The following is a 24066-nucleotide window of genomic DNA, read 5'->3' as shown; positions in this document are numbered from 1 at the left end:
TAGCACTATGATTTTTCTTAGTGCTTTTAGAAGTGGCATAGTGGTTAACACTGCAGCCTCACAGCTCCAGGGATCTGGGTTTGATTCCTGGCTTGTGTCACTGTATGCATGACATTTGCGCATTCTCCTTGTGTCTGCATGGGTTACTTTCAGGTGCTCCGGTTTCCTCCCACAGTCCAAAGATATGCAGGTTAGGTTGATTAGCCATGTTAAATTGTCTCTTAGGGATGTGTATGTTAGGAGGATTAGTGAGGCAAATATGTGGGGCTATGGAGATGGGGCCTAGTTGGAATTATTGTTGGCGCAGACTTGATTGGCCAAATGGTCTCCTCCTGCACTATCGGGATTTTATGATTAATTATGTAATCAGCCAGGGTTCTTGCCCCTGATTATTAACCAGTTAGGATATAGATATTGGGTTGAGAATCTGATCTCGAATGCGATGCCCATTGAGGGTGATTTGCTCACTAAAGTGATTTGCACTGATTTCTTATACTGGTCCAACGCAAATCTTCTGCTTCACACCACAGCCTGAATCACTGTCAATTCACCCTAGGATCAGACAAAGGAGCTTTGGTCTCTTTATGCTGAGATTTGTGCTTGCAGATTATTGAGGTCAAGTTGCACACTTTGAAACTCTTCCTCAATGCAGCATTTGGACACCAGAGGGTGCTGGAGATACACCTCTCTGGTGATTAACCTCACAGTCAGTTGATATCAACCAGTTTGCTTTGACGATGATCCCTGGTAGCTCCAGAGTTTTGGTTGCAATTTACAAAACAGTAAACAAGATAATTCACCAATTTCCAAAAAGGAAAGGGGGAAAGGGTCAGTGGCTCTGACATCCATCATTATGAAGTGCTTTGAAAGGTTAGTCATGGCATGAATCAATTCCAGCCTCCCGGACTAACTGGATCCACTACAGTTTGCCTACTGCTGCAACAGGTCCACAGCAGATGCTATTTCCCTGGCCCTGCACTCAACCTTGGAACATCTAGATAACAAGGACACCTATGTCAGATTCCTATTTATTGACTACAGCTCAGCTTTCAACACTATTATTCCCACGAAACTCATCTCCAAACTCTGTGGCCTGGGCCTCGGCACTTCCCTCTGCGACTGGATCCTGAACTTCCTAACTCACAGACCACAACCAGTAAGCGTTCACTTCCTCCATGATCATCCGCAACACTGGTGCCCCACAAGGCTGCGTCCTCAGCCCCCTACCATACTCCTTATACACATGACTGTGTGGCCAAATTCCCCTCCAATTTGATTTTCAAGTTTGCTGATGACACCACCGTAATGGGTTGGATCTCAAACAATGACGAGGCAGAGTACAGGAATGAGATAGAGAATCTGGTGAACTGATGCGGCAACAATAAGCTCTCCCTAATGTCAACAAAATGAAGAAGATTGTCATCGACATCAGGAAGCGTAATGGAAAACATGCCGCTGTCTACATCAACGAGAATGAAGTAGAAAGGGTCGAGACCTTCAAGTTTTTAGGTGCCCAGATCACCAACAACCTGTCCTGGTCCCCCCATGCTGACACTGTAGTTAAGAAAGCCCACCAATGCCTCTACTTTCTTAGAAGACTAGGGAAATTTGGCTACGACTCTCACCAACTTTTACAGATGTACTATAGAAAGCATTCTTTGTAGTTGTATCACAGCTTGGTATGCCCAATACTATAAGGAACTACAAAAGATCATGAATGTAGCCCAAACTATCACGCAAACCAGCCTCCCATCCATTGACTCTGTCTACACTTCCCGCTGCCTCGGCAAAGCAGCCAGCATAATTAAGGACCCCATGCACCCCAGATATTTTCTCTTCAATTTTCTTCCTTCGGGAAAAAGATACCAAAGTTTGAGATCACGTACCAACCCACTCAAGAACAGCTTCTTCCCTGCTGCTGTCAGACTTCTGAATAGGCTCACCTTGCATTAAGTTGATCTTTCTCTACACCCTACCTATGACTGTAACACTACATTCTGCACTGTCTCATTTCCTTTTCTGTGAACGGTATGTTTTTGTCTGTATAGTATTCAAGAAACAATACTTTTCATTGGAAACGAATACGTGACAATAATAAATAAATCAAAATCAAATCATGATGTTTTCTGTCACTTTTATTAGTTCTGACAACATTACTTTTAATCCTAATTGTCTGACATTTCTCCATATTCCATAATACACTTATAGCTTGAGGACAATGTACCGCATCTCCTTTCTTTCTTGATCAGTTGTGTACAGATAGTGGAGAACTCCCATGTTACAGGCCACTGTCATCACCATTCTAATGCCTGGGAACCTGGTGATAATGCCCTCAGTGGGATAGTCCGTGATCTAGATAACAGAGGCAGGGGCAGAGTTGACCAACTTTGTTACTTTTCTCAATGATAGACCTAAGTTGGTAGAGAAATAAAAGGCCAAACAATATCAGAATCATACTATAGATATCAGACTTCAGTCCGTTGAATGACGAGGGAATCTGGGGATGTTCACCTCAGAGCAAAGAAGGGGGATTTAATAGAGGTATTCAAAATGATCAGGATTTCAGGAGTGCAAGGGGTCTTGACGTTAGTGAGATTCAACAATATCAGAAGAAGAGCTGAACCCCAGTGAGAGTCAGCACCTTCAGGAGAGGGACTGAACCCCAGTGAGAGTCAGCACCTTCAGGAGAGGAGCTGAACCCCAGTGAGAGTCAGCACCTTCAGGAGAGGAGCTGAACCCCAGTGAGGGTCAGCACCTTCAGGAGAGGGACTGAACCCCAGTGAGAGTCAACACCTTCAGGAGAGGGACTGAACCCCAGTGAGAGTCAGCACCTTCAGGAGAGGGACTGAACCCCAATAAGAGTCAGCACCTTTAGAAGAGGAACTGAACCCCAGTGAGAGTCAGCACCTTCAGGAGAGTAGAGTGAAAACAAAATAAAACATTAATGTGTTGATTTAAAATTCCTATCAATTCATGGTGGTTGTTTGATGAATATTTAGATCTGTTGTCATTTGTTCACTTTCCACAACATCAGAGTTTAACTGCTAGGATTTCCTATTCTGCCAGATCAAGCTTGTTTTCAAATTTGTGCCATCACGATTGCCTATTTTCACTTGCGTAACACCACCCTACTTCACCCCTGTCCCAGCTCATCTGCTGCTGAAACCTTTATCCATGTCTTCATTTGCTCTAGGATTGACTATTTCAATGTACTCCCAGCTTAACTCCCACATTCTCCCCCCTGTAAACCTTATATCATCCAAAACTCTGCTACCTGTCTTTTAACTTGCACTAAGATTTGTTCACGTCTCATCCCTTTGCCTGCTGATCTACTATCTGCAATATCTTGTTTTAAAATTCCCATCCTTGTTTTCAAATTCTTCCATGACTTTGCTTCTCCTATCTCTGTACCTTCTCCTGGCCCATAACTCCCTGAGATATTTGAACTCCTCTAATTCTGGTCTCTAAAAAATGCCCAATTTTGTTTGCTTCACCATGGGTGGTCAAACCTTCAGTTACTCAGGCCCCAAGCTCTGGTATTCCCTCACTACATCTCTTTCCCTCAACAATGTTTTTCTTCTTTAAGACATTCCTTAAACCTACCTCGTGATCAAACTTTTGGTCACCTCAAATATCTGTTTACATGGCTCAGAGTCATTTTTAAAATGCTTTGAGAAGCACCTTAGGACATTTTATCACGTTAAATGTACAATATTAATGCTAAGATGAAAGCACCTTTAATCATGGAGAATCAGTATTGTTAATTGGCAATCTCCTGTGTGATCGACCACAACTTGGGATAATTAGACGCAGTTGTAAATTTAGCACTTGATAGAAAAACACACTCTTATTTTTCCGAAGAGACCCACCCAAAAAGCAGATTTACTCTTAGCTTTTGATAGCGGGTTCCCCTGAAGGTGCTGACTCTCACTGGGGTTAAGCTCCTCTCCTGAAGGTGCTGACTATCACTGGGGTTCAGTCCCTCTCCTGAAGGTGCTGACTCTCACTGGGGTTCAGCTCCTCTCCTGAAGGTGCTGACTCTCACTGGGGTTCAGTCCCTCTCCTGAAGGTGCTGACTCTCACTGGGGTTCAGCTCCTCTCCTGAAGGTGCTGACTCTCACTGGGGTTCAGTCCCTCTCCTGAAGGTGCTGACTCTCACTGGGGTTCAGTCCCTCTCCTGAACGTGCTGACTCTCACTGGGGTTCAGTCCCTCTCTTGAAGGTGCTGACCCTCACTGGGGTTCAGCTCCTCTCCTGAAGGTCCTGACTCTCACTGGGGTTCAGCTCCTCTCCTGAAGGTGCTGACTCTCACTGGGGTTCAGTCCCTCTCCTGAAGGTGCTGACTCTCACTGGGGTTCAGTCCCTCTCCTGAAGGTGCTGACTCTCACTGGGGTTCAGTCCCTCTCCTGAAGGCGCTGACTCTCACTGGGGTTCAGTCCCTCTCTTGAAGGCGCTGACTCTCACTGGGGTTCAGTCCCTCTCTTGAAGGTGCTGACCCTCACTGGGGTTCAGCTCCTCTCCTGAAGGTCCTGACTCTCACTGGGGTTCAGCTCCTCTCCTGAAGGTGCTGACTCTCACTGGGGTTCAGTCCCTCTCCTGAAGATGCTGACTCTCACTGGGGTTCAGTCCCTCTCCTGAAGGTGCTGACTCTCACTGGGGTTCAGTTCCTCTCCTGAAGGTCCTGACTATCACTGGGGTTCAGTCCCTCTCCTGAAGGTGCTGACTCTCACTGGGGTTCAGTCCCTCTCCTGAAGGTCCTGACTATCACTGGGGTTCAGTCCCTCTCCTGAAGGTGCTGACTCTCACTGGGGTTCAGTCCCTCTCCTGAAGGTGCTGACTCTCACTGGGGTTCAGTCCCTCTCCTGAAGGTGCTGACTCTCACTGGGGTTCAGCTCCTCTCCTGAAGGTGCTGACTCTCACTGGGGTTCAGCTCCTCTCCTGAAGGTGCTGACTCTCACTGGGGTTCAGCTCCTCTCCTGAAGGTCCTGACCATCACTGGGGTTCAACTCTCCTCCTCTCCTGATGATGCTGACTCTCACTGATATTCATGTCCAGGGCACCAGCAGCAGCAGCAGCAACAGTGTTTGATCTGTTGCTAATTTTTCATTGCGACTACAAATTTAAGGAAATTTGTTGAATTAATTGAATCTGTAGCACCATGAAAGGACCATTTTTGCTTTCATAAGTAACAAGAATTTTCCACCAGGAACATTTTCTTTAAAATACTTTTTCAAAACAATGAAACTAAGTGTGGAAAACAATGCATGTGTGAGTCCATTTATACTCCAGATGCTGGCAGCTTTTGTCCATCCCTCGTTGTTCAAGTTTGATTCAAGTATTGGCTTGCTAGGCCATTTCAAATAGTAATTAGGAATTAATCGCTATACTGGAGCCAAGTAAAGACTGCAGAACAGCAACAAAAAATCGATACAGCCATGTTTATTACATTCATATTGTGCAAACATATGTTCCGTGACCCATGTTCCATATATTGGTGTTCAGCATGTCCATACACTCATGTTCTGTACATCTGAGTTCCATAATTCTGAGTTGCATACACTTGTGCTCTATAAGCCCATGTTCTATATGCCTGTGTTCTTCACACCTGTGTTCTGTTCACCTGATTCGTACAAGCATGTTTTTGTACATCCACATTTTGTACTCCAATTCAGGTTTCAAGCTGGTCAGGCAGTGGAAAGCATACATGGGCACTGAATAGACTGACCCTGCCTTTATCAATTAAATTCATCATTGAGGCAGTTCCTGAAACTGAAAGCAATGTGAATTCAATGCAAAAGGCTGAGTGTTAATTAAAACAAAGGAAGCTAATGGATACCCGTTGGGGGGAGATGTCAGTGGGGTGGTGGGGGCACGGCGGTTCTGGAGTAAGCACTCCAAGGTGACAATGACTGCCCTTGATGTCAAGACTGTATTTGACCAAGTGTGACATCAAGGAGTGCTAGGCATTGACTAGACTCAATGACAATCAGGGGGAAAACTCTACTGATTGGAGTCATGCCTAGCACAGAGGAGGATGGTTGTGGTCAGTTATCTCAGTTCCAGGCCACCTCTGCAGGAATTTCTCAGGGTAGTGTCCTAGACCCAAACATCTTTAGCTACCTCATCAATGACCTTCCCTCCATCATAAGGTCAGAAGTGGGGATGCTCGCTGATGATTGCATAATTTTCAGCACCATTTGTGACTCCTCAGGCAATCTGGGATTGCAAATCAAAGAGGGTCTGATGGACTGAAGTGCATTTGTTTCAATGCGAGAAGTGTTACAGGTAAAGCTGATGAACTTAGAGCTTGGATTAGTACTAGAAACTATGATGTAGTTGCCATTACAGAAATTTGGTTAAGGGAAGGATAGGATTGGCAGCTTAACATTCCAGGATACAGATGTTTCAGGTGTGATAGAGGGGGACGTAAAACGGTTGCACTGGTTAAGGAGAATATCACAGCTGTACTCCGGGAGGACACCTCGGAGGGCTCATACAGCGAGGCAATATGGGTAGAGCTCAGGAATAGGAAAGATGTTGTCACATTGTTGGGGGTTTACTATGGGATACCCAACTGCCAGCAGGAGATTGAGGAATAGATGTATAGGCAGATTTTGGCAAGATGTAAAAGTAACAAGGCTTTTGTGGTGCGAGATTTTTATTTCCCCTATATTGACTGGGACTCACTTAGTGCTAGGGGCGTGGATGGGGCAGAGTTTGTAAGGAACAATATGTAGATAATCCAACAAGGGAAGGGGCCATACCGGACTAGGTATTGGGGAATGAGCCCAGCCAGGTGGTCGATGTTTCAGTAGGGGAGCAGTTTGGGAACAGTGACCACAATTCAGTAAGCTTTAAGGTACTGATGGATAAAGATAAGTGTAGTGCTCAAGTTAAGGTGTTAAATGGGGGGGAGGCTAATTACAACAATATTAGGCAGGAATGTAGATTGGGGGCAGATGTTTGAGGGCAAATCAACATCTGGTATGCGGGAGGCTTTCAAGTATAAGTTGATAGGGATTCAGGACCGGCACATTCTTGTAAAGATGTAGGATAAGTATAGCAAGTTTTGGAAACCTTCGATAACGAGAGATATTGTGAGTCTAGTCAAAGAGAAAAAGGGAGCATTTGTCAAAGCTAGGAGGCTGGGAACACAAGAAGCAAGTGTGGAATACAAGGAAAATAGGAAGAAACTTAAGCAAGGCATAAGATGAGCTAAAAGGGGTCATGAAAAAGCATTGGCCAGCAGGATTAAGGAAAATCCCAAGGCTTTTTACACATATATAAAGAGCAAGAGGGTAGCCAGAAAGAGTGTTGGCCCACTCAAGGACAAGGGAGAGAATCTATGTGTGGAGCCAGAGGAAATGGATGAGGTATTAAATGAGTACTTTGCATCAGTATTCACCAAAGAGAAGGACTTAGTGGATGATGAGTCTGGGAAAGGATATGTAGATAGTTTGAGTCATGTTGAAATCAAAAAGGAGGTATTGGGATTGAGAAACATCAAGGGAGACAAGTCTCCAGGGCCTGATGGGATATACCACAGAATACTGAGACAGGCAAGAGAGAAAATTGCTGGGGCCTTGAGAGAAATCTTTGTATCCTCACTGGCTACAGGTGAGGTCCCGAGGATTGGAGAACAGCCAATGTTGTTCCTTTATTCTTGCTACCCTTCTTAAACAATCCACAGGCCGATGAGCCTTACATTAGTGGTAAGGAAATTATTGGAGAGAATTCTTCGAGACAGGATTTATTCCCACTTGGAAATAAGTGGACGTTATTAGTAGAAGGCAGCATGGTTTTGTGAAGGGGAGGTCATGTCTCACGAACTTGATCGAGTTTTTTCAGGAAGTGATGAACATGATTGATGAGGGTAGGGCAGTAGATGTTGTCTACATGGACTTCAGTAAGGCCTTTGACAAGGTCCCTCATGGCAGACTGGTGCAGAAGGTGAAGTTGCACGGGATCAGAGGTAAGTTGGCAAGGTAGATACAAAACTGGCTCGGTCAAAGAAGACAGAGGATGGCAGTGGAAGGGTGTGTTTCTGAATGGAGGGCTGTGACAAGTGGTGTTCCTCAGGGATCAGTGCTGGGACTTTTGCTGTTTGTAATGTATATAAATGATTTGGAGAAAATGTAACTGGATTAGCAAGTTTGCGGACGACACACAGAGGTTGGTGGATTTGCAGATAGCGATGAAGACCATCAAAGGATACAGCAGGATATAGATCAGTTGGAGATTTAGGCGGAGAGAGGAGTTTAATCCAGACAAATGTGACATTTTGGAAGGTCTAATACAGATAAGAAAGATACAGTAAATGGCAGAACCCTTAAGAGTATTGATAGGATCTGGGTGTACAGGTACACAGGTTACTGAAAGTGGCACTGCAGGTGGAGAAGGTAGTCAAGAAGACATACGGCATGCTTGCCTTCATCAGCCAGGGTATTGAGTTTAAAAATTGGCAAGTCATGTTGATGCTTTATAGAACATTAGTGACGCGGCATTTGGAATATAGTGATCACCACACTACCTGAAGGATGTGGAGACTTTGGAAAGGGTAGAGAAAAGATTTACCAGGATGTTGCCTGGTATGGAGGGCATTAGCTATAAGGGGAGGTTAGAGAAACTTGGTTTGTTTTCACTGGAGCGATGGAGGTTGAAGGGAGAACTGATAGAAGTCTACAAGATTATGAGCAGCATGGACAGAATGGGTAGTCAGAAGCTTTTTCCCATGGTGGAAGAGTCAATTATTAGGGGCATAGGTTTAAGGTGCGAGGGGCAAGTTTTAATAGAGATGTATGAAGCAGATTTTTTTACAAGTGGTAGGTGGTTGGAACTTGTTGCCAGGGGAGGTAGTGGAAGCGGATAAAGTCGTGGCTTGTAAGGGGCGTCTTGACAAGTACATGAATGAGATGGGAATAGAGGTATATGGTCCCTAGAAGCGTAGAGGGTTTTAGTTAAGTCAGGCAGCATGGTTGGTGCAGGCTTGGATGTCCAAGGGGCTTGTTCCTGTGCTGTAATTTTCTTTGTTCTTTGTTCCTCAGATACTGTAGTCCATGTCCAAATGCAGGAAAACTTGGACAATATCCAGACTTGGATTGATAAATGCCAAGTAACATTCGCACCACACAAGTGTCAGGCAATGATCATCTTCAACAAGATGGAATCTAACCACCATCACTACTTGATATTCAATGGCATTACCATCACTGTATCCTCCACTATCAACATCCTGGCGGTTACCATTGACCAGAAACTTAACACTGGACTAGCCAATATACTGGGGCTACATGAGTAGGTCAGAAGTTAGGAATCCTGTGGCAATTAACTCACCTCCTGACTCACCAAAGCCCATCCAACGTGGAGTGTGATAGAATATTCTCTACTTGCCTGGTTGAGTTAAGCTCCAAAAGAACTCAGGATTGTCACCATCCAAAGCAGCCACTGCTTGATTGGCACGCTTACAAACATTCACTCACTTCACCACCAACTAATACTATCAATAAGATGCATTGCAGAAACTCACCAAGATTCCTTAGACAGCACCTTCCAAACCCACAACAGCTTCCATTTAGAAGGACAAGGGTAGCAGACACATGGGAGGAGCACCACCACCTAGTTCCCCTCCAAGCCACACGTTCTCAACTTGTAAATATATTGCAGTTCCTTCACTATCATTGGGTCAAAATGCTAGAATTCCCTCCCAAAGAACTCTGTGGGTGTATCTAAAACACATGGACGCCAGCAGTTCAAGAAGGCAGCTCACCATCACTTTTTTGAGGGCAATTAGAATGGGGCAATGAATGCAGGTCCAGCCAGCAAAGCCCAAATTTCCTCAAATGAGGCAGTTACCTCAGATGTGAGGCTGACTCGCTTCCACACTAAAATTGACTTCTCAGCTGCCCAATGAATGTACTTTGTCACAAGTGGGGCAGACAGTAACAGCAGTTGGGTGGGCTGCCTGAGTTGCTACATGTTCCATTCACTGTCAGCACTTGACTTTAGTTTGTACTTGGTGCTGAAACTCAACATGTTCAGCTCCTTCCTGGATGCTTGCCCTCTACTTCAGTCTTGTACCAACCAGATATCAGTGATGATATTGTACTTTTTCAAAGAGGGTTTGTGCATCCCTGCCACTTAGGGCTCATTTGCCATGTTTCACATCAGGCATGCAAACACAATGGCCTACCCAACTTAGCTGATTAAGTGTGATCGCTGTTTCTAAGTGAAAACATTGACATTGCTGCACCTACCCTGCCAATGAATTTGCATGAACTTGCAAGGTGGCACTAGCCCAGGGTTGAGGTACCTGCTGTAAACTGTCCACATTTATGGCCCATATAGAAGGGCATGTATCATAATGACCTGGATCCCAGCTCAGAGCACAAATGAAAAGTGGGGTAGGGCAGGAAGCAAAAATTGGAGAAATCAAAAACTGTAAATACAAAAGGAGCTAAATAAAACTGTAGATTGGCAAAATGGGAGTTGTAGTTTAATCCAAATATAAAGCACTTCATTTGGGAAAAAATGGGAACCAGCAAACCAGGTAATGCAGAACTCAGGAATAAATTGAATCCTACATACAAGACCAACTCTCCCTACAGCATTTTGCCCAGATCCATCCACTGCCACAATGGGCTAACACCAGAGACCTACAAAGAAAATAATGGTTGAATAAGTGACAGAAGGAGCCAGGACCTTGAGTGTCCAGTTTAGTCACCAACACAGGGCTAATAATTTTCCCTTAAGTAGCACCAATTCCAATATTCAGAAAAATGGGTGAATCTATTGTGTCAATTTGCTAAACCTGGATGTGTAATTATTTCTCCATTTATCAGTATAGCTGTCAAATTAATCAATTCTTGAGCAGAAAAGGATGTTTGCTTAAGAATGGAATAATATACTGTTAAATGGAGAAATAATTACACATCCAGGTTTAGCAAATTGATACAATGGATTCACCCATTTTCTGAATATTGGAATTGGTCCTATTTACTTTAGGGCTGGTAAATTTGGCCCTCAGGATCAACAACTTTTATTTATCCATTTCCCTTTCAAAATTAACATGCAACATTATTCCCCAGAATGTGGTTCAATATTTCCTGAACTCACCGGTTCTTTACTTCAGTCTGCATTGTCAAATTATTGAAATCCTCAGACCTTGTCCAGAGCTAGTGATCTCACACCAAAATCTGAACTCACGCATCACCCCATCCTCACAACCCTCAATTCTGGATTTTTTGCACCCTTGTGCCTTTCTAAACCTAGTCACTAACCCTCAATATATTTTTCCCTTCTCCAAGGCATATCAACCCCCTTAAAAACCCAATTGGGTTATTTGGCTTGTCCTTATGACTCCTATGCGAAGGCAGAGCCTGTAAACACCACTAAAATTAGAGACAAGGCAAGCTTGCTGTAGTCTCTAGTCTGCAGATTGAAGACCGAATGAAGTAAGCACTGCACATTGAGATCATAGGGAAAGCAGCAAAGTACACAGGCAATAACTTGTATAGTAAATGAAATTCCTTGTCATACATACAAATTACTCAGACACTTAAAAAACCCAAAGATTTATTTATAGTACTTAACCAGAATATACAAAGTAGTGGTCAAGCATGAACTAATGAGGTATACAAATTTAACCTTGTTCAATATGGAAAAAATGATACTACTTAATCAAATTACTTTTTTTTAAACCACATACAGGGTTTTTTAGCATAGGTTACAATGAGTTCAAAAAGAAATTTACAAATTGAACCTGTCAATTTTTGCTGGAAGTTGTTTTCTGCACCACAAACAATATCAAACGGTGACAAATTGTGGTGCTTGAAGAATGTTAAATTTTTTTGTTACATTTTTGTATTTTTGTACAGAATAGAAGACCAGGTTTATCTCCCCCCACCCACCCCGTTAACAAGACCTATATCTTTGGTCTTCATTGCATAAGAAGCTCTACCCTAAACACAATTTACAAAAAGAAAAAAGGGCAGTTATTTATTTTCTTTTCTTGAAATAAGAACATGGTCAGTCAACTGTAAAGCATGTGCTTCTAAAATGTACAAATCCAAGTTCTAAACCCATTTCAAAACAGACCACAAAACATTTATTACAGCATTCAAACCCATTACAAATGTGGTTGTACAAAGACCATATAATAAATAACTTCATAAAAAACAAATATTCCCCAGAGCAATGCCTTGGACAGGTGTTACAGGAACCAGTTGTACAGTACAATATAAAACCCACACTCTGCAAATGTACATTTAAAGAAAAGCACATTCTCTACAATGTGAACCTGACCACACCATCAAGATATAAAAATTCAAAAGGAATGCTTAAGCTTCTGCCTTGGGATCTGTCGATTCTCCATTTTCTGACTTTTGCCTCTTCTTTTCAACATCATCCTGAAAGATAAAAAACCAAAATCAGAAGGCAGAAAATGAAAGTTTGGAAAATCATTTGAGGGCTAGTTTACTGCTCTGGGGCTGCAGGAGGGAGTTTTCTTGCCACCAAAAGGTAACAAAGAAAGGCTCCGCCAGAGGCACGGCAGCATTTCAGTTTCTAAAATCAAGTCTAAACTTCTGTGGAACTTGTAACTTCATTTTCTTTTTAATTTAAACTGCTTTTAAAATGCAATAAAGGGGGCTATTTTGAACCCAATCCTATATCTCACTTTATATGATTAAGACTGGAATGTCCATGGACAAAGCTTTAAGTCCACTTAAAAATATTTGGCACATCCCTTGATAGCACTGCCTTGGGGAATCACAGGCTGACTCTCCTATGATTATGCACCACTGAAGAAATACATTGCCACATGTAAATGAGACTTATTGGCACATACCTGCTCCTCAGCTGGACGCTTCACTGCATGTCCACCTGCATCATCTTCCTCCTCAGCACCCTCTTCCTCTTCACCATCTTCCTCTTCACCATCACCCTCAGCTGAAGATAAAAGTTTCTATTTACCAAAATCTTCAGACAAAACTCAATGTGACCTTCCAGTTCATCAGCATAGGATTAAAAGCAAAATAACTCCATTGCCATCCAAAATATTTCCAGTATGTTGAAGAATTCCTCTTATTTGAGAGCCGATGAATTGATCAAAGTCTTATTTAGAAGCAGTTCCCTTTGCAATAAGGCTGAGGACTCTACATGGACAAATACTTAAGTCTTACTGCAACATTAGCAATTGTCTGGACATTCATCCTACTTACCATCTTCTTCCTCCTCCTCCTCTTCTACTTCTTCTGCATTTTCATCTGTGTGTTCAGCCCCATTCTCCTCCTCCTGAAACAAACTCATCATTAGGGAGGGAAAAACACAGTAAACCTTAACTTTCAGGTGCATGCTCAATTACAGGTTGTGCAACTGTATATATTTCCCACAATTCAAAATATTAATGTCAACTGTCACTGACCCCCCTCACTATTATGCTATTTACACAGACATACCACCATTGCATTTAGGCCTTATCACATTTCCCAGTTTATGTTTACTTAATGGGATTATAAAGTTACTCATTTACAGTTTACTTATTTTAGGTGTTTGCCTAGAATGCATCGGAAGAATGAAAGGCCAATTAGGACACATGTATGGACTAGAAATCTATCCATACATCACCCTGCTAAAGATTAGTGTGGCTATACTTTCAGAGCAGACAGCAATTAGCGAACAAAGTCGACACAGAAAAACCATAAAGCCAAACTGACAAAAATGTTTGCTGGGTGTTGAATTCTTTGACACCCGAGGTGATAAACATTACCTGACGAGCCACTCAAAATGCCTTGGTGGGGTGGGGGAAGAGTTTTGGTTCTTGAAATTCAAACTAATTTGTTAAACCCGGCTAGATCTTTTCTTTTTAAAAAAAGAAACATACATATTTGAAAGGAGTTTCGATCCCGCTCGGCAATCAGCGGAGCTATTTGAAATCCTGTTGCCCTCCTCCTCCAGTCTTCACAATGTTCACTACTTACTGTTCCATTTGGTGCATCTCCGCTGCCGTTTTCTTTCTTCTCAGTTTCTACAACCTTTTCTTTCAGCTCCTACAAGCACAAGATAAAAACAACCAGCTCAAAAAAACAAGCTGTGCAAATCGCGAGCCATTTCAGTGATCAAAGCATTAGGAATTTTATACAAATATAGACGCATTTATTCCCCCCTCCCTCACTCAGGGCTGAAACAATACACTGACGACTGGCAGCAGCGCACGTAGCAAAGCGGAGCCCGAGCTTCCGATCCCCCCCCCCCCCAGACACGGACACTGCGGCCAAGCGGGGGTCCGGATCTCCCCCCAAGACACGGAGACCGCAGCCAAGCGGCGGCTCAAACTCAGCAACACAATATACCGGAACAGCCAAACTCCCAGATGGTTATTAACCACCCCCCCCCCCCCCAGCAAAGATGGGATTAAAATGATAAGCAACACCAACTTGGTGATAAATTGCAATAAAAAGTCACCAACTACTGACGCTAACTAGACTTAATGTCTGTTTAAACTTTGCATCAATTTTGCATGCCGCTTCCCCTCCTCTCCCGGGCAAACACATTATCCAATTCCCCCAATGGATTAAACCGGTGACTCTAGATACACCAGCTACCTCCCCACAACCCAGCTCTGTTCTCCCCTCCCAACTGACTGGCCGCAACAGCAACAGGGTTGCAATACTGCAGCTGCACGGCTGCAGAGATGGGGAGGTTGCAATGCTGCAGCTGCACGGTTCCCACTGCTCCTTCCCCTTTCAGCCCGTCCTCCCCCCCACCCCTCCGTCCCAGATGGAAGCGCGCCTGCGCACTGGCGCTGCCCCCGCGGAACAGAAGCCCCGCCCCCCTCGGGCCGCGCGCTCCGCGCACGCGCGCCTCTCCCGCCGTTTTCGCCTCGAGCTGAAAAATCCGGCGGGAAGCGGGAGCGCGCGGCCGCGGCGGTTGTTTGACTTTTAAACGGAGCCGAGGCGCGGCGCCGGGTGAGTGTCTGCCCCCCACCACACATACACGCACAAACAGCCGGCTCCCGGAGAAGGGTTAGGAGCTGGGGCTGGAGCCGGGGGTCCAGACGCGCGGGAGAAATGACGACGAACTGCCGGCTGAAGGAGACAGGACCCCCCCACCCCGCGGGGAAAGTAGCTGGGGGTCTGGAGGGGGATGAGCCGGGACGGGATGCGGAGATGGAAGTGCGGAACCGGCGGAGTCCGAGAATGTTGGTCGGGGAGGGGAGGGTGGTGGTGATGAGAAGCGGGGTCCAGAGGATAGGGAGCCGGGGTCCAGAGGAAGTGTTGGGAGGAACGGGGTAAAGATGGGGATGAGGAGAGTGGGAATACGCGGGTCCGCGGCGGGCGAGCCGAGCAGTGCTGAGGCGAGTGAGAGCGCGGGAAGCTGGCAGTCCATTTAATCCCACAGCAACTTCAAAGAGCCACTTCGGCACACGGAGCGCCCCGGCCTCGCTCCCAGCGTAGACCCCCAGACCCAGACATCAATCAGATCCGGAGTCCGGGTAAAAAGGGATTTTTTTTAAATCCCCAGGTTGAGGATCAATCAGAACGGTCCGGGACTGCTCCACTCCCCTAGCCTCACATTCCGCCACAATAACTTTCCAACTTCAACAAAAAAAAACAGGCCGGGGGGAGGGGGGGGCGGCTGGGGAAGAGGTGGTGGAATGGGGGAGGCAGAAAGAAACACAAACTCCGCAACCTCTACCCCCAAAATACCCCCATCCCCAAATCCGCCCACTCTGGGAAGCATGTTAATCCACATTTAAATACCATTACTTGTACATGCGCTTCACACAAAGAGAAATTTGAGATAACAAAGGGAACACGAGGAAGATAAAACATTACCAAAAACCAACGGGAAATTTATTGTCAAATTACATTTTTTTTGCTAAATCAAACCGCTCACCTTGGATGTGACCTCTTTGGTGGTGTCCACTACGGTATCAGCCATTCTTAATAAGCTTAGAGTATGTATAAATAAATTATATATTTAAAAAATGGACCTGAAAATAGGCAAAGGCTGATTTATCCCTGGTGGCGACAAATAATTTCCGCCGTATCTCCCTTTAACTCTCACACGCTGTGAGGAGAAATGAGGCGCCGTGTGCCGCGCTCACACTCTTAATACCTCCGCTGCCAGCCATCCGACCTCACCCTCCCCTCCTTCAATTGGTTAGAGCATCTGCCCATCAACAAACAGATACAGCCTCCGCTTCCGCCTGATTGGCTTTATGCAAATCGGCTATGCCGTGATTGGAGCCCGTTCTTATAATGCCGTCCACGCCCTCGTCGCGCCGATTGGTTGTATGCTAATAATTATTTTCCTGTTCTTTTGTAGTTGGCTCCGCCTTACTGCGTTGTCAATCATCGGGACCAGGTAATTTCTATTGGACCATCGGGTTTCGCCCCGCCCCTGTATTGTGCTCACCCCCCCCCCCCGTGTCAATCATCCGGAGCAGGTAATTCCTATTGGGCCATCTAGATCCGCCGCGCCTCTGTCATTGACCGCACCCCCTGGCTGTCAATCATCCGGACCAAGTAAATCTGATTGGACTATCGGGATCCGCCCCGCCCTTTGTCATTTGATACCGCCTCCTTAGGTGTCAATCACCATTAGAGGGCAGCTGTCATTGACCAGTGTGCTGCACCCTATGTACTGATTGGATGATGTGGCAGCTCCGCCTGTAATTGGCTGTCATTGGTCAATGTGCTTCACCCTGTGTGCTGATTGGTTGCTAATGTAGCAGCTCCGCCTGCTGCATCCTGACATGAGGCTACCTCCTACTGGAGCCTCACCTGTCACTTATTGACCATCTTCACCATCATTGGCAGTAATATAAAGTCTCGCCTTCTTTTCGTTCGCATTATCCCAGTTTGATAATTAATCTGATTGGTGCCTTTTTAAAGGTCATCTTCTCTAATTGCCACTGTCCAGAAAACTGTCGTGTCGGAGCTTTTTTTAAGCAGTTTGATTGGCATTGGAATTTTTTTTTCCCCTCTTCGACCCACTAATAAGATCCATTTCGTGATGTACTTATACCGTTATGGCAAACTGAGTCAATTGTTGTTGCATGTTTGCAAACGAGTAGCCAAAATACTAGTGACCTGACCTAACCATATGTAAATATTATGTACATTATAATCTGGCGTTTGCAAGATAAAAAACAATCGTTTAGAATTGACTTTTGTCAAGAATATAAAAGAAATTTCAACAAGTGAGTTATTAACATTGACAATATATTTTGATTCTAAATGGCGAGGTATTAAAAACACCATGATACCGGAACTTGTATCGAAGTTATAAATGCCAGGCTATTTAACAGTCACTATTAGTGGTGATTTGCAACGATATTTACAGACGGATCATAATTGCTGCAGTGTATTCTCGGATTTTACAACTAGTTTAAAATTTAATGTGTAAAATTGTTGTAGCCTGATTACTTGTTTCCTGCTTGGAGTGAATTTCGACGGCATATTGTGTTTACGCCACATTTAGTCAGGTGCAATTCTCACCTTTCTCACTCACCGCTGGAGACGAATTCACTTTAATGCAAGAAACTGTAACACAATTGAGGGTGGCAGTTAGAACGGGCAGTTTTTCTTACCAAATCTTAAACTTGAATCGCAGTCAAGTGGCCGTTTTAAAAGATCCATGGCGACACTCTCGCTTCATTCTTTAAAAGTTAAATTTGATTTTTTTTAAAAAACCGTTTCTAACCCACGTGGAGTTCAGCAAGAACACGGTCATGGTTTGGGTGATCGGAGACAAGTAACTTCTTACACGACACTACGCTGGATAGTTTGGTGTTTCAGTCTTACAATTCGTTTCACTTTTCATCTTCGAATTCTTTTCAAATGATCTGCTCGCATTAAGTTTATTCCCTTTTTGTTCACATTTTCTGTGGTGCAGGATACATTTCGAAGTTTATGATCTTTCAATCACTAATTAACGGACAGAAAGTCCTCGTTACCTGTTGCATGAACAGGCTTCACCTGGCAATGGCCATAGTCTGAACACAGCGATTTGGATCACTCTTTTTCCCGCCTTTGGCAGCCTGCCCCCTATTTACTCGTGTGGAGAAGTTCCTTTTGTTTGATTATGAAGATAGTTTCCAACAGTCACGCAAATCGAAACTGTTGCAATACTGTCTTGAGCACATTGTAGTACTCGGTACTTGCCATTTTAGTAGTAAATGTAAAAATGATAAACTCGAACACATGGCTTGTGCTTTAACATTAATTAAAATGTATTTACAGCAAAGTACTTGTTAACTTACTTTCCTCACAAGCCAGACAACAATATCGCTGAGTGAGTTTGGTAGTTTTTTTTGACAGCCCGACGAGTTAACGAACTCAAATTAACTTAGGGACGAATTAAGAGGGGCAGCCCCCTAAAAAGGGAGGGGGAATGGCCCAAACAGAAACCAAAGTCCAAAGGAAACTTAAAACATTAAATCAAAATGTGATTGTAAGGGTCTATAACACACACCAGCCCCTGCAGTGCCCAGCAGGCACAGAAGGCATCGACTGTGCCCGTGGACACTGCATGCTCCCTCTCCAGGAACACCTGGCCGCGAATGTGGCCACGGTAGAGGGGTAGACAGTCAGGATGGACGGCCCTGTCGACCGCCCGCTGCCCTGGGTGAGTTTGGAAGTTTTTTTCATGCACCCAACAAGTAAAACAAATTCAAATTAACTTAGGGACAAATTAAGAGGGGCAGCCACCCAAATAGGAAGGGGGGACGGCCCAAACAGAAACCAAAGTCCAAAGGAAACTTAAAACATTAAATCAAAATGTGGTTGTAATGGTCTATAACACACACCAGCCCCTGCGGTGCCCAGCAGGGACGGAAGGTGTCAACTGCGCCCGTGGACACTGCATGCTCCCTCTCCAGGGACACCTGGCCGCGAACATAGCCACGGTAGAGGGGCAGGCAGTCGGGATGGATGGCCCCATAGATCGCCCACTGCCTGGCATGTCTCGCCAGGCCTGGGTGAGTTTGGTGGTTCTTTTAATGGCCAAACGAGTAAAACAAACTCAAATTAACTTAGGGACAAATTAAGAGGGGCAGCCCCCCAAAAGGGGGGGAACGGCCCAAACAGAAACCCAAGTCCAAAGTAAACTTAAAACATTAAATCAAAATGTGGTTGTAAGGGTCTATAACACACACCAGCCCCTACGGTGCCCAACGGGCACAGAAGGCGTCAACTGCATCTGTGGATGCCGCATGCCCCCTCTCCAGGGACACCTGGCCGCAAACGTAGCCGCGGTAGAGGGGCAGGCAGTTGGGATGGACGGCCCCGTCGATCGCCCGCTGCCTGGACCTGTTGATGGCATGTCTCGCCAGGCCTGGGTGAGTTTGGTAAATATTTTAAAATATAGTCATTGTGAAGTTTCTAGTTTAAAATGCTTCTCAATACGCATGTTTTTCACCTGGACTCATGTCACTTAATTTGATGCCGTATAACAATCCCATATAATTTGATTCAAATCAGTTCATTAAAATCCATTCTCCCCTACTCTTAATTCATCCTTTCCCGAGAATTCAAACCTGCTAAATTCCTCTTGGTCAGGGTGAAGCACATTGACCAATGACATGGTCAGGTTTGGCAATGATTTCAACTTGCCATCCACCTTCAAATAGCTTGTTGACTCACTTTTTAAGTTGGCATATGAAGAATGATAACTTGGACAAAATACAGGATTGTTGGGAGTTCCTTTGGAGAGGAAAAAATATAGACTGATGAATTATTGTGCTGAAAAATCCTATTGGACCCTATGTAGAACATATAAATTAAACACATCAAACTTTATCTTCCATCACAAAAGAGGAACTACTGAGCCAAAATGACTCAATTAACTCTACTTTCTCTCCTTAGAGATGCTGCCAAACGTGCCGAGTTTTTCCAGCATTCACTGTTTTGTTACACAAACCGTATCTTGAGCACATTTATTTTAACATTTATTAAATAAATAGTCCATATAACTTAACAGCAATGGTCAGAAAGAGCTATTTTTCTACAGTGTGTAGTACACAACCCTGAATATGGTAAATCCCCATCATTGCTTATTTCTTTTTGTCCCACTAGAACTGCCCCAGTTATCATTTGCTGTATATTCCCAGCCTATATCTCTCCATTTTTGAAGCAGTGCTTTGACCTAATGCAATTCATGAATAATAACCAATTCTGCTACACACAGACCAAGTTTGGTGTTTCATCTTTATGCACCACAAGGGAAATAGTGTCACTCACTGACTTGCTTTTAAAACAGGAAAACGGTCCCTGTGTGAAAAAAATCTGCATGGTACCAGTCCAATTCCTGGTAAGCCTTGGGCAGCACAAAACTGTCCACTATTTAAAAGCCAACACCGTGGCACAGAGGGAAGCTTGGTGGCAGAGTGGTTGCCTCACAGGGACTCTGGTTTGATTCCAGCCTTGAGTGAGCCTGTGTGGAGATTACATGGGGTTCCTCTGGGTGCTCCAGTTTCCTTTCATTGTAAAAAGACGTGCAGGTTAGGTGGATTGGCTATGCTAAATTGTCCCTTAACGTCCAAGATGTGTAGGTTAGGTAGATTAGCTGTGGTAAATGTGTGGGATTACGGGGATAGGATGGGACTGGGTAAAAGATAAAATTGAGAGGATATGGGATAAGGAATGGGATCTAGCACTAAATAAATAACCCTTTCAGGGACCTGGCACAGATGTGATGGGCTGAATAGTCTTCTGTACTGTCAGTTGGATGCACTTGATGCCAATATTAGCTGCCTGAAATGAGAAATGTTTCACCTCCTAACACTAACATCTCTTATCATTATAAGCATTAAACAGATACATGAGCTTTGCCAAAGCCAGCAAATCACACAGCAGGTTACAGGTTTTATTATTAACCTGGTGACTTGTAAAAAGTCAGAACTCTACAGTTAACTTCAGCATCCTGGCTAGGGAGTTGGAAAGTCATCCTATCTTGAATGTCATCCAGTAACCCTTGTTGAATTGTGTATATCTGTATTTGAGGACTGATTTGAGTTTAACTATGATGCCCTCTATGGTTAAATAGTCTGTCAACCAGAGGCTATTGACAACAGTAGGATTGTAACTCAGTAGAAGTTAGTACATTCAGAAGAGAAAGGGTGAAAAAATTAGTGCAATATTTGAAAAATAGCCAACAATTTCAAAAATATGAATGCTGTTATTGTTGAACCCCGATTAGTAAGGAGCTAAATGCAGCATGTGGTAAAGTGATCAGTTTACAGGTGGAGACTAGTTAAATCCAAATCCAAATCCAAACTAGTAAAATCCAAAAAGTCACTGCAGCAAGGTGGAAACAAATATGTATTTTAATGGACTGTTGTTTTATATGGAGACTGCAGTAAACTGAATCTGGGAAAATGTTTATTCTGATATAGTGTACAAAAACTACATGGCACAGTTCCATTTTCAGAATATGTGGACTTTGTGGTTGATTGCAGACTTAGTTGTGTGTGAATTAATATTGGGGTGACCTTCCATTGTTTTACCTCTCTCATGCTCATTATTATTATGCTGTTTTAAATCTGTAAAATCCTAGCTGTCTTTGCTAGATAATAAACAGTCCATCATGGATATGGCACTTGTTTCCCTGTTTTGTCTTACATACTTACAGTGATTGCAGTGCTAAGGATTGTACAAATATAGTCCAGCCAAGCTTCTCCAGAAGCCAAACCTATGAGAGCATGGACACAGCACACAGAGACCAAGAACAGGAGGACTAAAATGCAGTTCAAATCCAGGCCACACACTTCAGTTCTGTGTTTCTTGGTTGTTTTTTTCCCCTCCAGTAGGAAGGGTGTAAAATAACTGCTTTATTGCCCGATTTTGCATCCTGACTTAATAATTATTTATATGTACTTTTTTTGTTTATTCTCTGCAGCGAACTGTAGTATAGATTCTCTAAATGTACAGAAAATTATATAATTTTCTCTTGCTAATATTATTCCCTGCTCAAGACATTGGTCTTTCTGTGCTTCCTACATAAATGACCATACTTTGTGTATGAACTAAGGTAGAAAATTTTGGAAAGCTGAATAATTGTGGCTGTTGTCACAACTAAACTTTGTTAGATAACTCTCTGGTGTTGTAATTGTGGGTGATTTTTCTTCAACTCCCAAGGCCAATTATAGTCGAGATCAACTAACTCAACTTAGACTGAAAATTAAATAGCCAGTACCGATATTGTTGTGGGGCATTTGCCAGTGCTGTTGGCGAGGGTTTAAACTAACTTGACAGGGGTATGGGAATTAGAAAATATTAGCAAGGAAAAACAAGGTACAAACAGAATGGGAGTGGAAGATTGCACTAGAGTAAGAAATAGTATGGTACTAGGTGGGGTCAGAGTAAGAGGGAATGAAATTAGGAATATTGTGCATGTAAGTGAATGCGCAGAGTGTGTTAAGTAAGGTTGATGAGCTGCAGGGACAGATGGTCAAATAAAAATGTGGTAATGGAGACAGACTCAGAAAAGGACAGTAGAGTACAAAATAATCTCAGATATAAGGTGTTCAGGGAAGTTATGGAAAGAAAGGAAGTGGGTAGCAGTATTGAGTAAGGAGAACATTACAGTGCTGGAGAGAGAGGATGCCAATGGTAGAATCTATTTGGTTAGAGCTAAGAATTAATAGAGGTACCATTACATTGTTGGGTGCATTTATTAGTCCACTGTCTAGAGGAAAATATATAAAAGATATAGAATCATAATATTCCTACAGTGCAGAAGGAGGCCATTCAGCCCATCGATCCTGCACCAACAACAGCTCCATCCAGGCCCTATCCCTGTAACCTCTGTAAGTATTTGCCCTGCTAATCCCCTTGACACTAAGGGGCAGTTTAGCATAGCCAATCCACCTAACCCAGACATTTGCAAGGAAATTACCGAAAGATGCAAGAACTGTAGAGCAGTTATAATGGGACACTTGAATTATTATAGCCTTGCTAGTAATCACATAAAGGGCAGAGAGAGGAAAGAACTTTGTGGGGTGTGTTCAGAAGAATTTTCTAGTCAGTATGTTTATGGTCCAATGAGGAAGGAGACATTGCTCAGCTATTTCTGGGGAATTAGGTAGATTAAGTGGAGGAACATTTAGGGGACAGTGATGATGTGAGGTTGTCCACTTTGGTAGGAAGGACTATTAGTTACGTGGCAAAAAACTGCAGCATGCGACGGTGCAGAGGGACCTCGGGGTCCTTGTGCATGAGTCGCAAAAACCCAGCCTGCAGGTGCAGCAGGTGGTCAGGAAGGCAAATGGGATGCTGGCCTTCATAGCAAGAGGGATTGAATATAAAAATAGGGAGGTCTTGCTGCAGCTGTATAGGGCACTGGTGAGGCCGCAGCTGGAGTACTGTGTGCAGTTTTGGTCACCGCACTTACGCAAAGATATTTTGGCCTTGGAGGGAATGCAGAGGAGGTTTACTAGGCTGATTCCGGAGTTGAGGGGGTTGAACTATGAGGAGAGGCTGAATAAACTAGGCTTGTACTCGTTAGAGTTTAGAAGAATGAGGGGAGATCTCATTGAGACGTATAAGATGTTGAATGGGAGGGATAGGATAGAGGTGGAGAGACTCTTCCCGCTCAGAAAAGGGCAGTAGGACTAGAGGGCACAGCCTCAAGATAAAGGGGGGGGCGGTTTAGAACGGAGTTGAGGAGGAACTTCTTCACTCAAAGGGTGGTGAATCTCTGGAATTCTCTGCCCGTTGAAGTGGTGGAGGCTACCTCGCTCAATATTTTTAAGACGCGGGTTGATGGGTTTTTGATGGGCAAGGGGATTAAGGGTTATGGGGAGAGGGCGGGAATGTGGAACTGAGCCACGACAGATCAGCCATGATCTTATTGAATGGCGGGGCAGGCTCAAGGGGCTAGATGGCCTACTCGGCCTACTCCTGCTCCTATTTCTTATGTTCTTATGATAGTATTAAAAGGTTTAGGTTGACTGTGAAAAATAACAAGGAGCAATTTAGAGTAAAAATGTGTAAATGGTGGACGGCCAACTTCAATGAGATGAGTCTAGGTAAACTGGAATCAAACATTGGGTAGCAAAATTGTA

General features: G+C 44.0%; 1 protein-coding gene across 1 annotated transcript; it reads right to left on the bottom strand.

Annotated features, from left to right (window-relative positions):
* Nucleotides 1-11553: 11553 nt before the first annotated feature.
* Nucleotides 11554-16089, bottom strand: LOC145360221 (uncharacterized). The gene is made up of 5 exons (XM_080215269.1): nucleotides 15894-16089; nucleotides 13976-14044; nucleotides 13217-13289; nucleotides 12844-12944; nucleotides 11554-12403 (listed from the first exon to the last, which is right to left on the bottom strand). Exons 1-5 carry the CDS (start codon nucleotides 15936-15938, stop codon nucleotides 12335-12337), a joined length of 357 nt encoding a protein of 118 aa, XP_080071395.1. The 5' UTR covers nucleotides 15939-16089; the 3' UTR covers nucleotides 11554-12334.
* Between the last annotated feature and the right edge of the window lie 7977 nt (nucleotides 16090-24066).

The sequence above is a fragment of the Carcharhinus amblyrhynchos genome, chromosome 30 (assembly GCF_965287045.1).
Source record: "Carcharhinus amblyrhynchos chromosome 30, sCarAmb.v2.hapA, whole genome shotgun sequence".
NCBI lineage: Eukaryota > Metazoa > Chordata > Chondrichthyes > Carcharhiniformes > Carcharhinidae > Carcharhinus > Carcharhinus amblyrhynchos.
This window is presented reverse-complemented; position numbering and strand designations above follow the sequence as displayed.

Excerpts from the sequence above, each read along its gene's own strand:
- LOC145360221 (XM_080215269.1), bottom strand. The coding sequence starts at position 15,938 with ATGGCTGATACCGTAGTGGACACCACCAAAGAGGTCACATCCAAG. Across the intron at positions 14,045-15,893 it reads CCAAAGAGGTCACATCCAAG|GAGCTGAAAGAAAAGGTTGT; the intron begins GTGAGCGGTTTG and ends TTGTGCTTGTAG. Across the intron at positions 12,404-12,843 it reads AGCGTCCAGCTGAGGAGCAG|GATGATGTTGAAAAGAAGAG; the intron begins GTATGTGCCAAT and ends TTTATCTTTCAG.